We start from the raw sequence: 17,367 nt of genomic DNA, 5'->3' as shown, positions 1-17,367 counted from the left end.
AATTATCTACGGAATAAAATATTTTTCAAGAATATTGGAAATTTCGTTTATAAGCATTATTAAATGTTATTCATATTATATACAAACCTCTAAATTTCATATTTACTATATTATAAAAATCAAATATACCTTGTTCACAGAAACAATTGAAATATTATTTTTAATTACAAATTTAGGGATTAAAGTCTGCAAATAAAATGTATTTTCCTATTAATGCACAAAATAAATTTTGAAGATAAATTATTGTCTCATTTACATTACAAATACAAACAATTTTTTACTTAAAAATATGTATTACTGAAAAAAATATCAAGGGAGCTCGCCATTTACACAAAATTACGGGTAAGCACGTATATCCATGATAACAAAATTTCCTTCGAAATAGAACTTTTTAGTAATTAATAATTTATATAATAATGTAGTTACATGAATGTTTTTTAATAACGTTGTTGATATTAAAAATATTTATATCTCCTTTAATTGCCCCTTTTGATATAGCCAAGGTTTTACCTAAAAGTAAGTATTATTTATTCATATTAATTAATTGATTACTTACTTGCCCACTTTTCAATCTACCAAGGAGAATATTTCCTAATGGATCCCAGGAAATTCTGTCCTAAAATGAGTCTATGAATTCTGAAAAAAAAAAAATTAAAAATTACTTACTATTTGCTCAGTGGTATCAAATCTAGAGTGGTGTGTAATCTGAATCTGTTCTACAACTGACTTTCTGCAATTTTCTGCTGTATTCCAAACATTAATAGTTCCACCTTCGTGAACTGTTGCAAAAATATCGTAATCCAAAAATGAAACTCTACGCCAAGAAATGTCTTTGATTGGACCAACATTATTAATAGAGATGGTTTCAATACTATTCCACCCATTCGAGTCCTTTTTTAATATTGAAATTTGGTTGTTTATTGCAATTGTTAATGCAAAACCTAAACCATGAGGGAAAGGAATCCAATCCAAACAACAAAGATAATTACTGTTAGTGGAAATATCAATAAATGAATTTCCTGATTTTTCAATATTTTTTAGTTTTATCATCTCTATGTCCCATCCTAATCTCAGTTTTATATTCTTACAAGTGAATATCCCAACAAAACCCTTTGAATCACATGCAGAAATCACCAACCCATATTCATTGGGAGCAAATTTCAAATCTAAAATCTTTCCTTTAAACGGAGAAAATAATCCAACCAATGACCAAGAACTTCCTTCCTTTATAACAAGCGGAAGATTTTCACTAATAATCTCCTTCTTATTATTTATATCAATAAAATTATTTCTAAATAAATGATAAGTATCTTGATATCCCTGCCTTATCTCACACCAAATAGATATATTTTTATCCGAAGTTCCTGCTGCAAATATTTGGCCAAAACATTCAGGAGCCCATGAAATTCTTGTAATTATTCCGTTTATTTCTCCGCCATAAATAGTAGAAGTTTCAACCCATTCAAGTTCATTTAGACCCTCAAATTCCGAATTCAGTGGCAAAAGGTCGAAAATATGGAACCTAGAATCAGTATCAACAACAACAAGACGATCACCTATTTTTAAGTAATTAAATTACAAAAGAAAACAATAAGAACTCACCTGAGGGATGATAAGATATCTCAGAAATATATCTACCTAGTCCTCCTAGTTTTTTACAAATATTCATCTAAAAAAAAAGTAATAATTAAGTAAATTCCGCCAAAATAATTGATTTACGAGGGGAGTTCAAACAAATTTTGAAGTTACAATCATTTAACTATTTTCTACTTGTGAATATTTTCAATAATTACATCTTCGCCACCCTTTATTATAAATCTTTTATCGTGAAACTTTTCAACAGAGGACCTATGTCCAATGCTAATATATGTTAAGTATTTTTTTTTGTGAAGTATTGAATAGAGCATTGCTTCTGTTTTTACATCTAATGCACTAGTTGCCTCGTCCAGAAAGCAAAACAAAGGGTCAAGTATTATTACTCTAGCAAATGCAAGTCTTTGTTGTTCACCTAGAGAAAGGGTAGTTGACCAATCCTTAACTGAATCAAGAATACTTTCGTCGTCAAAACAATTCAATCTATTAAAAATGTATCTAAGTCCAACATCATCAATTATTTTAATTAAATGTGAATCTAAATCTTTCATGCTCGCGAATTTATTGGCAAATACAGAGGTTTTAATAGGATATAGTAGTTGCTCTCTAAAGGAGGAATATGTACAGTATGGTTTCTGAGGGATAAAGAGTATTGAATTTTGATTAGGTTTGAAAATTTTCCCTGATCCTTCATTCCAAATACCACAAATCGCTTTTAATAGTGACGACTTACCTACACCTGAATCTCCTGTAATAAGTACCTTCTCGCCGCTATTTACTTGAAAACTAATGTTTTTCAATATTATCCCAGTTGAGTCTGGCGAATTTACACACAAGTCCTCAACTTTTATTGATTTTTCTGACCAAACTATTGACCTTATTTTCCCCAATAACTTAGGAGAAAATGTGCCTCCTTTATTAGCCTCAACCGAGAAATTTTGATCATGTCTAAATGAATTTATATCATTTATACAGAAACTCAATTTAATTTCAGATATAGAATGACCTAATTGTCTAAAAAGCTCTTCTTCTAAATCATTTACAGTAAAATTTGTACTTGTTTCAGTTATTTCGATATTATTAATAATCCTTTCTCCAATAGAATGAGATTTAGAATCAATACATTGCTTATTAAGAAGCCTAATAAAATGACCCATTCTATTAACGGAGGAAAGCAAATTACTTATCTCTCTAAATGTATTTACAAGTATTGACACGTCTTCTACTACACTATTAAATGCCATAGTGCTTTGATTTATTTTTCCTAGTTGAATTTTTCCGGAAAAATAATCTCTTGAAACTATAGAAATAGGAAGTACACGTATCAAATACTTAAAAACATTGCTAAAAAGCCCCATTCTTGACTCTAGAATTCTTTTTTTATTCTGATTTATCAATAGCAAACTTAAAATACTCTTATGCTTATCAAGCTCAAATTTAGAACCTCTATACATCGCAATATTCTCTGCATTTTCTCTCACCCTTGTAATTGAATATCTAAAGTCACTTTCTAGTTTTTTTTCATCTACCTTTACAACAATAATTTCAATACCGTACTTTGCAGTAATTAAAGTACCAATCATAGAATAAATCAGTGCAGTGCCAAATAGCTTTTTATTAGTTTTATAAAGTAAAACAGAATAAACAATAAAGTCAAAAATATTGTCTATGCAACGACAAAGTAACAGCAGTAGCTGAGAAGAAAAATGAGCAATATCTTCACCAATTCTTTGGTCAGGGTTATCCACCATCTTCTTAATGGAAAATCGATAAAATGTGAGATCTGAATAGTATTGATTCAAAATTATATCAGTTAACCACATCCTTAAATCAATCTGAACTCTCATTGACAAATCGGATCTAATAAAATTAATTATACTGCTTGTTATAAGTACAAGAAGGTAATAAATAAGAACTTTTTGAAAAACTTTTTGATTCTTTTCTTCCAAAGCATTCCAAAATTTTCCAACAAGGGATGAAAACAAGTATGAAATTACAGAAGATCCAATTAACATAACTACTATCAAAAATATTTTATAAATTGGCAATATTTCTAAGGAAGAACTGGCTTTAGACCTCTTTATAATAGAAACACTTTCTTTAAATCCAGTAGAACACAAATATGATTTAAATATTCTAAATATAAATGAAATAGATCCTATTAACCCTTGGTCTCTTGCATAGTCTAGTTGTATTTTATTTACCTCATTGTCTATACTATTGTTGCCCTCTAAAAACCCATCAAATGGTAATTTATCATTTGAATAGTTAAAAAAGAAATTCGAAGATTCAACTTCAAGTGGATGGTATTTATTTTTTATATTTTCACTAACTTTATTCATGTGTAATTTCAAAATACGACTCGTTTACTCCTTTCAATAATGTGACTTTTTTAAACATATATTGCCGCTCAACATCACAAAAAATGTGCACTTGATTGAAAGTTTCAACACTCATAAAGAGTTGCCTTCAGTGAAATACTTAAGTACAGAACTATATAGTGCGTCAAATTCAGCCTTCAATTCATTACACCAATTTACTATTATTGATGAAGGTTCATTGTATTTTTTGCAGTTACTAAAAACTAACTCTATATCTAGCCTGAAGTGCTCAATAGATTTGTATGTATCTTGTTTTATATTGTCCATTATTTTTGTTAAGTCAATAGGCTTATCAATTAGATTGTAGTATTCTGGTGCATCGTTTTCATTCACTGGGTGAATAAATGGAGCACCGTACGGTGAATCTATTAAGCATTGAGTTATCTTTTTACACATATGTTTCCAACCCCTTGAAATGATGTAGTTTTCATCATCACATAGTCTTCTAACTTGTGACATGTCTGACAAATTGTATCCCCTTTTTATGAGTCTCTGTCTTTTTTTAACAACCTCCTTCATTGGTACTTCTGGTGTTTCAAAAACAAAGTATCCGTCCATGTCGAACAATAAATCGTTGAAAGCATTCCCGTTAAAATTAGATTTATGTAGATTCATACACACTGGAACTCCATGTCCGAATAATGAAACGTATATGTTTAGAATATTTTCAAATAGGTATGGATCAAATGGGTAAGATGAAAGTGAAATGGGGCTATTTAAGATCATTTGAGACATAAAGATACAACATTGTCGAACATCTTCAAGTTTATCTAAATAATCCGCAGTATTAAAACTTGAACTATTGTTAATAAGAGGAAGGAATTCTGCATGAGCTTGCACCATTACAAATTGATTGAAAAGGTGTGGTTTATTACGTATTAAACCATCAAAAGCATCAATAAAAGATGACCATAACATACTCAATATTTTTAATTTATTTGAATTTGTTACACCAAGCAAAAGTGCCTTTTCTATTGAACTAAACATTTTTGTATGTATCAATACACAGATAGAAAGTGTATCTAACAAATTTTTTGGAAACTCTTTAGATTCAACAGAATTAGTTTTTTCTGAAAATTTCCAAACATTGAATAATCCGATTAAACTTAGATTTTCATATTCATCATTAGAATCATTCCAGGTATTGTCACACCCTTTCTGAGAACATATGTTGCTCTCAAAAAATGTACCCATCATTTGTCTATGAACTATTTTCGGAGAAATTTGTAAAAATTTCAAGTCATTCTTCGTTTTATTGTTAATATAAACAGTAAAGATGTCGCAATAACCCTGGAGAGATAAATGAAAATAACATCTAAGTGCCTGAATTTGTAATATTGGATCTTCGCTTAATGAATATAATGGCTTTCTAAGAGTTCCATTTAAAGAAGCATGTTTCTTCCACCATAGATTATCTATATTGAAAGGGATATCAACAAAAAATAAAGGATCAAAGTAAGTAGCAGACTTATTTCTAAAAGTATCATTTACAAAATTAAATATATTTGAATGTTTTGATACTATTCTAAAAATTAGTCCGAATGTTCTTGTATTAATAGAATCAGAAAAATATTTCTCATCGTTTAGAACCCTTAGAATATGGTTATTTATTAGAAATACAAACTTTTTGATTGGAGTATTACTCATTGAAATTGAATTTGAAAGTTTAGAATTTTCGAATGATTTAAGAATGTTGAAAAACAATTCACATTCAAAAACATTAGATGAGTTATTCAACGTTCGCTCCAATAATTCCGCAAGTAAGCAAAATGATTCATCGCAAGTTGAATTTGAATTTAAATCCCAAAAAAGAGAAAGTGCTTTAATTGTGAAGAAAAGTATTTCTTTTTCGTTTTGTATAAAAAAATTCATTGAATTGTCTCCATTGTTTTGAATGAAGTGTTTTATTAGGGTCTTAATATCAAAAATAAATTTTTTTATTGATGAAAAAATTAAGATCCGAATATAATTTGCTTCTATCAGAATTGATTTCTGAAGTGAAATTTTATTAAACAATTTAATAATTGAAATTAATGATTTTTTTCTAACTGAAATATTCCAATCGAAATGATAAAGCGAATTTAGTAATATGTCAACTGAATAAAGTAGTCTTCCCATTACTACAAGTTTGGTTGATTCCTCAAATGTGTAATTTTCAATTCCGAGTTGTTCTGCTGCCTCCAGTTGCCCAACTACATTTATTTCATTCAACAGCTGCTGATCCCACATGCTCCAGGTTTGATAGCGGTGTATTTTGGCAATCCAGTACTGAGATACATCTGTAAGGATCCAAAGTAAATTCGAATTTATGTTATGTAACTCTAGTCCATATTTATCTGTAAGTTCCTTATTCCTAAGATATTCAAGAGAATTTGAACTGAAAATCTTCTCCGAGAAAAATATATCGCTAACTGACAACCTACCAACAAAGCATTTTTTTTGTTGCAAGTCTTGCAAAAGAGAAAGCCTGGGAACATCAGAAGTGGTTGGATTCAATTTTGAGTTAGAAGAACATGATTGTAAATTACTTGTATTTGGTACAGTAGAAGAATTGGAGTTCACAATCTCACGCTTCCCTCCTGATTTCGCTTTGCCAAAGTCTATTTTGAATTCGTGAACATTTGGGAGTTGAGGTTCGATTATTTCCAAATCAAAGGTTCTAACTCCTTCATTTTGAATAATAAAAACAGATGCGTAACCAGGCCAAAATCGTCCTGAACACACAGAAACTGGAATATTAGAAATTAATTCTGAACAAAACCATTCCAGAATATTTTTTTCTGGTAAAGTTCTTTCATAATTATTTAGGAAGATGCTACACAAAACATTAATATACCCTAGTTGCCATAAATTATAGCTTCCATTACATGATATGTGAGTGTTCTTCAAATTAATTCTCAGCGAACTCTTACTAGGAAATAACTGATTCTCTAAATAATCTGGTTCATTTCCAGTAAAATTCAATATGTTTTTTTTCTCAATATTCTCATTTTTGGAATTGTTTTGACTATTGAAGTTGTAATTTGAGTAGAATAGTGGTCCTATACCATGCTTTAATGGAACATTTAATTTTCCTATATAACCTAATCCTATTAAATTAGGATTTGATTCTCGTACTACTACATTATTTGGATCATGTGGCCAAAGAAACGATGGAATAAATTTTGGGATCAATGTTTGCATTATAATTTGATCGTTAGCTTGATAAGGACTTTTACCATTAAAATACTGATACAAGTATAACACATTTTTTTCAAATATATTATTAAGTTCTAAATGATCTATAATCGGCTTAAAAATTGTTATTAAAGGAATAAACGATGATGTTCCCTCCTTAGAAATGAAGTGTGGAGGTTGAAGGGGTGTTTGATCAGCCAAAAATAATATTTTGTCCGAATTTTTACTAGAAAATTGAATTTCAGTAGAAAATGTTAGACTCGGACACCCTACCCCCTCAATCCATGCAGATCTAAATGCAAGTAATTTATCTTGAATCTCATTAAGTAAATACTGTTCATGTTGTGGTATTTGTGCAGATGCTATCTCTTTCTTTGATCGATTTATAAATTGTTGTGAAATACACGAAGAAAGATGAATAAAAAAATGTTGTGTTGTAAAATAGCGACTATTCTTTTTAACACAATATTTACCTACAAAAGACTTGAAAAAAGAATTAAAAAACTTCGGTTGCGAATCTTGGTCTTTAAGTGAATTTAAATCAGTAAGTCCAAAGCCAAACTTTTTTGTCTTGCACTTTATAATATCAGAAACATAACACTCTAAACTGTGAAATACCAAATCTGATTTGAGTCTGAAAATACATTGATTTTCCCTCTGAGTCCAATTTATAAGCGGATATCCTTGTGTATCATTGTTATGAAATGGGAGATGAAAATCTTTAATAGATAAAGGAATATGGTCATTACCCATTTCAATGAGAGTTACACATCTCTCTAGTGCCTCTTTTATTCTGCAACTAACAAAATCACTACCAAACAACTTTCTAGTAATCTGACGTATCAGATACCTCTTCATTCCAATTAAAAGCCATCCGTCGCAAGGAAGTCTTTGCATGCTTATAATATGAATAAAAGATCCAAACCATAAACTCGCAAGTCTATCTAACAATGTCAAAACTATTCTTAGATTCATTTCTGTGATAAATTTATTGTTCTTGAGCTCTAAGCTTGTTCCATCTTGAATCAGTAATTGAATTAAGCAATTCAATTCAATTTTATTGGATTCAAAAATATCAGAAGGTAAAATTATTATATTTCCCATTGTCTTTCCAATATCTGTTTCATTTAAGTGACTATAAAAATATCTTTCAGAATCAAAAACAGGCTTAGATAACATTGAAATACAGTCAATATCACTCAATGTGTCTGATATTCTTGCTGAATCAACAAAATATTGGTTATTGCCACTATTAATAAAAAAATCCAAAAACAATATACTTATTGATTTAAATGGAAGAAAACATCCCATTATTTTTTCGTATTCGTCTAGAACTTTAATACAAAATCTCTGAAAATTAGATTTGAATTCTAAATTACTTGATTTGTAAATCATTATCTGTAATTTATTTGAGTATAATACTTCATTATAATATTTACCAATAAAAAGAGTAACATTATTTGGATACAAATGTGGAAAAGAAGTTCCTGAATTATATGAATATTCGTATATTTTTAAGTAATCTTTACAAAAGCCTTCATTCATAATTACAGTTGAAGTGTTACTCAAGTTTCCAGGCATAATAGCAAGATATTTATCTGGAACCTTACACTTGAATTTCCAGTTAGAGTTCCAAAAAGGAGATGATTTTTCTGAAAGATAAAAGTAACATGGAAGAGTTGGGAACCAAGGAGACTTTGAATAATGTTGCGGAATTATAGAAATAAAAACGGAATCATCGCCTTCTTTTGTGTACATTATTGGTGACTTTGTTACAAGTAGAGATATTTCAAAGTTTATTTTCACCTCAAGTCGACACTTTACATCATCAGATTCAATGACAAAATTATTATTATTTAATTTAAACTCATTGGGTATAGGTACAATAAGTCTATTCTCTACGAATGCAGAACCGTCAACACACTTGCTTCCATAATTTGATGAAATATAACTATGAGCTAATTGCAAAGTTATTGCATCATATACATTATTATTAACTATCTTATATGCATCTTCTATTAAAGGAACAGGATTTAAAGTCCAATTTTCTATGACAGAATTGTTTATTTCCACAGAATTAATAGTACAATAATATACTGGAGGTGCTTGAAACGAAAACACATTTGGAAATTCGTAATCACTTCCTATTATGATTCTATTATAACCTATTAATTTATTCTCTACAATTGAAAGCTCCAAGTCAATATGTTGTTCATAGCTTAAAAAAAATGATTCTAAATCAGCATTTTTTTCCATTTCGCTGAAATTTGAGGTTTTCCGGAAAATATTTATTTGTCTAAGAAGGAATTATGTAAAGGAATATTCCCTATTCCTTCTAAATTTTCGCTCACCAAGATCCCGGTACAAGTAAAATGACCGCAAAAAGAAAGTTGATAAGTAATTTAAAATTATATTTTTTATGAGTAGTGTAAACTATTGTGAAAGTCGGATTAATACTAATAAATCTCAGAAAAAATAACAAAATTAAAATGATATAAAGGCAAAATCTTAGAATACGCTGTAAAACTTTCATAGAGAAAAATATTAAACATTATATTTATATTCTAAAAGATCCTTCAAAGGAAACGTTTCAACATAGTTTTTTGATAACATAATAATTTTAACGTTATTTAATCTCTTGTTAAGCTGTGTATTTTCTGGCAAAGAAAGGGATGCAATAAAAAAAAAAAGGGCGCTTTGCAATCCCGCAAAAAAAAAAAATCTATCCTATTTGTTATATTGAAGAATAATTATAGTCATATTAATTAATGGAACGGCTTATAGAGAGTCTTTCTCATGTAGTTACGAAGGGAAAAGACTATAGGAACAATGATTTTGTTGTTAATTACTTGAACAACAATCGTTTAAATGACCACCCACATTCCGAAAAATCAAACTTTTGCATAAATTTACCTGTGCCTAATATAAACAAATACTCTAATGTTGTTGATGGGAGAGAAGTTAATGTTAGGTTAGATTCAATAACAGGCAAAAACGCTTCCAATGCAAGAAATCTTCATCAATTTAACGAAAAGTCTAATGAATTTGAAAACTCTAATAATCCCTTCGGTGAACCTTCGGTCATTCAGAAAGCAAAGTTATCCTCCAATAGTTCTAATTTTGGATCTGATATTTTATCCAAACTAATAAAAAGTCATACTTCTATCAACTTTAACACACTGGAAAATGTAGAGGAGGAGAAAAGGACCATTTTTGATATTGCAATAAAATATTCACCAGAAGATATTGTTCTGTCGAAGATCAGAGGTATTTTTATGGACCGATACACTAGAGACTCATTATCACATATTAGAACAGAACTGAAAAAACTTGAACGTAAAAAGTTTAAAAACAGTGAGCTAAAATCAGTTTTTAAAAATGCGGATGTTGAAAATGCATATAGAGATATTGAGGAGGCATTTTCCCAAGCAATCGATGACTGCTACGCAAGATTCTTTACGAATCTTCCTGTGAATTTGCTTGAAGATGCAATACATCTTTATTTTCAAATTCAAGCTGCATATTGGTGGTATGAGGACATGTGGTACGATAAATATTCACATATATTACCTAAGCTCTCGCTACGTGTTTTTGGTCAATTTGTTGCGGAGGACTGTCCTATTTTAAGACACTTTGTCTCATCTCCGGAGGAGCATGATAAATTTTTATTGAACTGGAAGCGTTACTGTAAGACCATTCCTTTGAGGGGTGTAATTCTTATTAACAAGGAATTTTCAAAGTGTGTATTAGTCAAACCATGGAATGGAAGTAGATTTATGTTTCCAAGAGGTAAGATGGATGAGATGGAGGAGGACAGTTTATGTGCTATTCGCGAGGCATATGAAGAACTCGGAATCGATGTAACAAAACATTTAAATGATTCACTTTATATTGAAAAATTGGTGGAGGAGCAAACAATAAAGTTGTTTATTATACCGGGTATTGATGAGAATACTCCATTGGAACCAAAGAAGAGAAAAGAGATTTCAGAAATAAGATGGTTCAACCTAACTTCATTGCCAAACTGGCAGTCCTCTGGATCTTCTTTGAGGAATAAAAAGACAAGAAATAACAATATATTAGATGGATTTAATAATGTAGTTGATGATAGCAGTGAATGTCTATCAGACAATGAAAAGCAAGAGCAACCTCTTTCTGATTATGAAATACAACAAAATTGCGAAAGAAATTCTGGAAATCTAAATTCAAATGATAACAAGGTTAACTCAAATCTTTTTTTTAGAGTTTCACAATTCACACGGAACCTGCGCGGATGGATAGAAATACTCAAAAAAATTCAATTAGAAAATCCCAATGTACCAGGTGGTATAATTCCACACTTACCTAAGAATCTAAACCCTGCAGTTGTAAGGAGACTACAAAATGCAGACTTAGGTGGACCTCCTCTATCTACCCTCCCACTATTTGTTAGGGTAAAAACTAAAAACGAGAAAAAAGGAAATTCGTCTTCATTCACGGTACAAGGGAAAAAAAAGTCAAGACCTTCAATCTTAGAAAATGGTTCACGTGATAAAAGGACATTCGGTATGAGAGCGGGATCTGGTTGGAATGTTGAAGCAATGTTCGCACTAAATGAGGAAAAGTTTGGAGTTAAGTCAACCTTCTCTATCGATGAATATACTATTCCACTTCCAAAGTCAAAGTCAAGGAAGTGAAAACAAGTGAATAATTTTAATTTCCTATACATAGAGCTTTTCACTAGAGATAATATATTAATTAAATTTTGTTTTTGCGTTTAAAAACCCATGTATCTTTTCGGACTAGTAATTTGTAATGCCGCTCACGGTACATGCGATAGGGTTACCGCTACTCCCCACACCTAAACTAATACTGGTATTTCTAAATCTCCGTTATCGGGCCCATAATACTATATAGTTATCTTACATAGTTGGTTGGTTAAAATATTTATGGCTATTACTCTTGTGAGATTACTAATGATATTCAACTAGAAGTATTTACTTCAAAATGCATATTATAGAACTTCGAATACGTGGGTTTAAGACTTATAGGGATGAAACAATCATATCATTTCACCCTGGATGTAATTGTATTGTTGGTCTTAACGGAAGTGGAAAATCAAACATTTTAGCTGCGATTCAATTCCTACTTTCAGGAAACTTTGGAACTACCTTATCAGAGAAGCGTTCATTATTACATGAAGGACTTGGTTCCCCTGTATCAGAGGTATCAGTTGAAATTTTACTTGATAATGTTGGACGCAGACTATCTATGTATGACGAAGATATTGTTTCCATAAAAAGAACCTTTAATAACTCTTGCCAGAGGGAGGACTGGCATATTTGTGGCAAGAATGTCTCCAGGAAAGATTTTGATTCTATACTGGAGAGTTGTGGTATTTCTAGAAATAATCCGTATTTCATTGTTAGACAAGGAAAAGTAACTGAGCTTGCTACAATGTCTGATATTTCAAGACTACGACTTTTGAAAGAAATTGCAGGTACAAGAATATACGATGAAAGGCGAGAAGAAAGCATGAGGGTATTGCTAGAGACAGAAACTAGAAAGATGAAGGTTGATTCTGTTTTCAATGATATTCAGAAGCGTATTGAAACCTTGAAGGATGAGCAGAAGGAATTTGATGCTTTTTTAACTTTGGATAGAAGAAGAAGAGCACTTGAATATATGATTACCGAATTTGAATGGGAGGATGCCAGTAGAGGTGAACAAGACTACTTTGAGAAAATAACTCAAGCCCGTGAACAACTGGGTGTATTAGAGGTTAACGTCAGGAATATAGAGGCAAGATCACAGGAACTTTATGAAAATAAATCAAAGATTGAATTTGAGTTAAACGAGTTAGAAATTGAGAAAAAGACAATTCAAAACATGATTTCCCATTATTCGGAGATGAAAGTTTATTTTGATGTCGAGAAAGATACAAAAAAAACCAAGTTGAAATTATCTAATTTGCTAAAATCTGAGAACGAATCAAAAAGAAGAATTAATGAACTTGAGTTTAAAGTTGGAGAATTAATAAATCAAAGAGATCAACTGAAGTCTAGATACAATTCCATGTTAAACAAAAGAGATCTATTGAGATACAAAGAATCAAGTTTAATATCTAAGCATGTTGAAACAAAGTTTTCGACAGTTGAAGAAAGGAATAGAGCGTTAAAACTAAAGATTGATAATTACAATATTGATAAATTCAAGTTGGAAGCTCATTTGACTTCTATAAGAAAGTCAATGAAAGATAAAAATTACGAACTTAATACAATAAATGACTCTGTTTCAAAATTAAAGAATGACTATTCGTTGCATAATCAAAAGTTCGAATTTAATTTTAAGGAAATACAGGAGAATCTTGAGAACAAGCAAAACATCTTTGAAAAGAAGCATGAAATAAATAAATTAATTCATCAAAAAACCAGTAGATTGAAATTAATTAGCAGTCAGATAACAGAATTTGAAAGAATTATTGATTTTCAAATTAAACATTCAATAAGAAAAGGTTTAACATTTGCTCAAAAATATTGTGAAGACAAAAACATTCCATGGGGCTTAAATGAATCTCATCAATCGAGTGATATACTTGTATTTGGAACAATATTAGAAAATATTGATGTTGAGGAAGTTTATATGGTCGCTGTTGAGGTTGCAGCAGGGAATAATCTTCATAATTTGATTGTTCGTAATAAGGCAATTGCTTCAGAGATGCTTTTGTTTTTTAAGGCAAATAATAAATCAGTTCACCATAAAGAAAGATATGAATCAAATTATTCTATTGTTTTGACACCTATTGATGATATAAAAGAATTTAATTTAAGTACTTACAAATGCGATATTAAGCATGAAGGAGCAATACCAATGATAAATATACTAAACTTTGACGAAGCACTGAAAGTGGTAATTGAACAGATATTTGGAAACTATTACATTGTTGAAAACTTGGATATTGGAAGGATTCTAGTGGAGAAATATGGTGTTAACTGCGTAACTTTAGAAGGTGATGAATGGAATAATAAAGGATGTATAAGAGGAGGATATCGTAAATTCGGTATTGGAAGGAATTCAAATGTGATTGTTTCATATAAAGCTCATAAAAATCTTTTACGTGAACGAAATTCACTAAACTACGAAATTCTTAAGTTTAATGAAGAGCTGATAGCAATTGAAGACAAGATCAATGATTTGACTAGTAAAAGGGAAGAATTGTTAAGTGAAAAGGAGTATTTGTCTTCGAAAATTTTGAAGACTAGAGAAATGATTCATCTATCAGAAAATAATTTTAGGAATTTGAAATCTCTCATTAGCAAAATAAGCGAAGAAGAAGAAAAGACCTTAGTGAGTCTAGACGCTGTACAAACTTATATTGCTGAATTAGAAATAGAGTCAGAACATAAATTTCTTTCCAAAGGGTTAACAAAAGAAGATGAACATTATTTAAAGGACATTATTGAACAGTTGAGGACATTGGAACACTCTGAAATACCAAAAATAGAAAAAGAGTTATCAGAAGTAACTAATAATATTGAAAAACAACAAGTAAGATTAAATACACTTTATGACGATTATTATTCTATCCAAGAGGAAAAATGTGAGGAGGACATTAAATTTAAGAATGGTCATGATTTGGATTTTGAATCTTTTTTTGAGTGCGATAAAATTCTATCTGAATCGACTGAACAGCTTTCAGATATTAACAACAAAATTGATTCAAAGATACAAGAAATGTCACGAATCAATCTCAATATTGAAACAATTTCTCAAGAGGAACAAAAAACATTGGAACAACAGAAAGATCTTAAAAATATGTTCAGCATTTTAGAGAATAAATACAACAGTTACAAGTCCGCAAAGGAGTCTATATTGCTTGAGAAAACAAAAAAATCAACCAACGTCTTTTCTGAAATATATATACCGAAAGACAGAAACAAGATTTATGAGGAGTTGCACGATATTAAAGGAAGGTTATCGAAAGAGTTTAAAATTATTAATAGGAAGGTGATCATAGAGTTAGATCAATTTATTCAAGAGTACACTGACTTGTCTGATCGTCACAATGAATTAGGTTCTGCAATGTCTTCTGTACAGAATTTGATTGAAGTCCTTGATTTACAGAAAGAAAAAACGCTTCTGAAAACCTTTGAAGAAATAAACTTTCATTTTAATCAGGTCTTTCGGGAGCTCATACCTACAGGTGATGCGAAATTAATTTTAAAGCTGTCTAAAGGACGTGGTGATGAGAATCGTTCTATCAACCAGTCAGTAGGTAATGGAAACTTAAATGTAAATTTAACTGAAAAAAAAAATAAAATGTCAAAAGTTTACAATTTAACAGATGATAACTCATTATTTGGAATTGGAATAAAGGTTACGTTTAACTTGGGAAGTGCAAATTCTCAGGTAAATCAACAATGTTCAAGCAATAGGAAGAGTATTCTTGGCGGAAGTTATTATTCGCTAAACCAATTAAGTGGAGGTCAGAAAACCCTTGTTGCAATAGCACTACTGTTTGCAATTCATAGAGCGGATCCGGCACCTTTTTATTTACTGGATGAGGTAGATGCTGCACTTGATGATCAATACCGCTGGTCAGTTGCCAATTTGATTCAAAAACAGTCTATTTCAACTCAGTTTATAGTTACTACATTTAGACCACAAATTCTTGAAATATCAAACAAATTTTTGCAAGTTTCACAAATAAACAGATCAAGTTTTGTTAAGGAAATTTCAAGGCAGCAGGCATTGGAGTTGCAACAGGAACAAAATCAACAAAAGGCAATTGCAACCTCATCAACTGATTAATTCACTTATTTAAATTTGAAATAATTTTAAATATGTTTTCACTGTGTTCCTGTTCTATTTCGACTCTCTTAAGGAGAAATTCTTTTTCTCTTGAAAAAAGTGAGATTGCATGTGTAAATAATCTCTTGTTTTCATCAGAACCAATAACATGGTTTTCACTCAAGATATTTGCTTCTTGAAGTTTCTCAGAGAGTTCTTCAGAAGGAATTGATCCCATTATTGGATCTTTGATTGTATGAGCAATGACATCCCCAAATTCTTCAATTATATTAGCGAACCTTCGCTCCTTATCGCTGTTTAGCTCTTTAAGTAAGTTAAATATGTACTCGTGTGTATATATAGGATACATTGAAGTAAATTCTTCGTGTGTACCTAAATAAGGTAGAATTGGATATATTCCTTTCACTGCGTCCTCGTACATCATTTCAAGTCCAAACTTTAGCCTTTTTATTTTACTATCTGACTTGCACTTGGAAACTAATAGCTGTTCAAAGAATTCCTCATTTATTTCCTGATTATTTAGTACTTTTCGTTGTGCATGTATTATTTTATCTCTAAATCCTCCCTGGCATAGAATTACCTCAATGTCTTTCACAAATTCATTTGAGTTGTATTCTATTGATTTTTTCATTGTAAAAACTATGTGACTAAGTTCTATAACAATAGGGTAAACCTCATTGGAAATTGATATTAAAATATCACATACCTCATCAGATGAAAGGTTGTGTTTAGTATATCTTTTCTTTTTGTCACTAGTCAAGTACCAAATTACAGATAATACAACCCCAATAAGACCTAATGTTGTTATATGCTCATATTTTCCTCGGCTATAAACATTAAACATGTTGCTGCAAAGTATAGGGTTAACAGAATAAAAATAGGGGCGCTAATATTCATTTTATTCTGTAGATTTTACAATTGGTCAATCTTGAAGATTGTTAACGATATTCCTTGAAAATAATTTGCTCATCAAAATATAGACATATGAAGTATTATTCTGTTTTTTCTATTGAAATTGTTATCTAAATGTGTTTTTGTTGTTTTTTAAAGGAAACAAAACAGAGAAAATATCGATAACCAGAATTTGTAAAATGATTAATATCTAAGAAGGATTAAGCCATAATAGAAACCCTTCAGTAAAAAAATAACATAAAATTTTGAAAAACTCCATTTCCTGATATTTAATTTGTTAACCTAATGTTATTCATTTTAATAGTCCAGATTATGTAAATTATAACCGAATATTAACCCATATAATCTCCAAATAGTGACTGAACTAATAAGTGGTTCAAAAAACATCAATTTATTTTTTCTTAGAGTAAATATATATATAGCCATGCCGTAATTAAAGGACAATGTGAAAAATTTGAACGTTTGCCCAGATTATAGATCACAAATCATTTTCTTGTTTAATTCATTTGCTATT

The 17,367-nt window shown here is 30.2% G+C and overlaps 4 protein-coding genes across 4 annotated transcripts; 2 read left to right on the top strand and 2 right to left on the bottom strand.

Moving 5' to 3' along the window:
- Positions 1–105: 105 nt before the first annotated feature.
- On the bottom strand, positions 106–9,407 carry FG386_001592 (FALZ protein; the record flags this gene model as incomplete). Its single annotated transcript, XM_067340985.1, has 6 exons — positions 106–207; positions 557–616; positions 667–1,556; positions 1,603–1,669; positions 1,794–3,921; positions 4,075–9,407. The coding sequence occupies 6 exons, from the start codon at positions 9,405–9,407 to the stop codon at positions 106–108; spliced, it is 8,580 nt and encodes a 2,859-aa protein (XP_067198056.1).
- A 512-nt stretch (positions 9,408–9,919) lies between these two features.
- FG386_001674 (RNA processing phosphatase/ATpase domain) lies at positions 9,920–11,827 on the top strand (the record flags this gene model as incomplete). The annotated part of the gene is made up of 1 exon (XM_067341067.1): positions 9,920–11,827. One exon carries the CDS (start codon positions 9,920–9,922, stop codon positions 11,825–11,827), a length of 1,908 nt encoding a protein of 635 aa, XP_067198138.1.
- A 310-nt stretch (positions 11,828–12,137) lies between these two features.
- Positions 12,138–15,941, top strand: FG386_001668 (SMC type chromosomal ABC Atpase; the record flags this gene model as incomplete). Its single annotated transcript, XM_067341061.1, has 1 exon — positions 12,138–15,941. One exon carries the CDS (start codon positions 12,138–12,140, stop codon positions 15,939–15,941), a length of 3,804 nt encoding a protein of 1,267 aa, XP_067198132.1.
- A 1-nt stretch (position 15,942) lies between these two features.
- On the bottom strand, positions 15,943–16,785 carry FG386_001657 (uncharacterized protein; the record flags this gene model as incomplete). The annotated part of the gene is made up of 1 exon (XM_067341050.1): positions 15,943–16,785. The coding sequence occupies one exon, from the start codon at positions 16,783–16,785 to the stop codon at positions 15,943–15,945; it is 843 nt and encodes a 280-aa protein (XP_067198121.1).
- Between the last annotated feature and the right edge of the window lie 582 nt (positions 16,786–17,367).

Source organism: Cryptosporidium ryanae (genome assembly GCF_009792415.1).
Source record: "Cryptosporidium ryanae isolate 45019 chromosome Unknown contig_26, whole genome shotgun sequence".
NCBI lineage: Eukaryota > Apicomplexa > Conoidasida > Eucoccidiorida > Cryptosporidiidae > Cryptosporidium > Cryptosporidium ryanae.
Note: the sequence above shows the minus strand (reverse complement) of the source record. Positions and strands in the feature narration are given on the sequence as shown.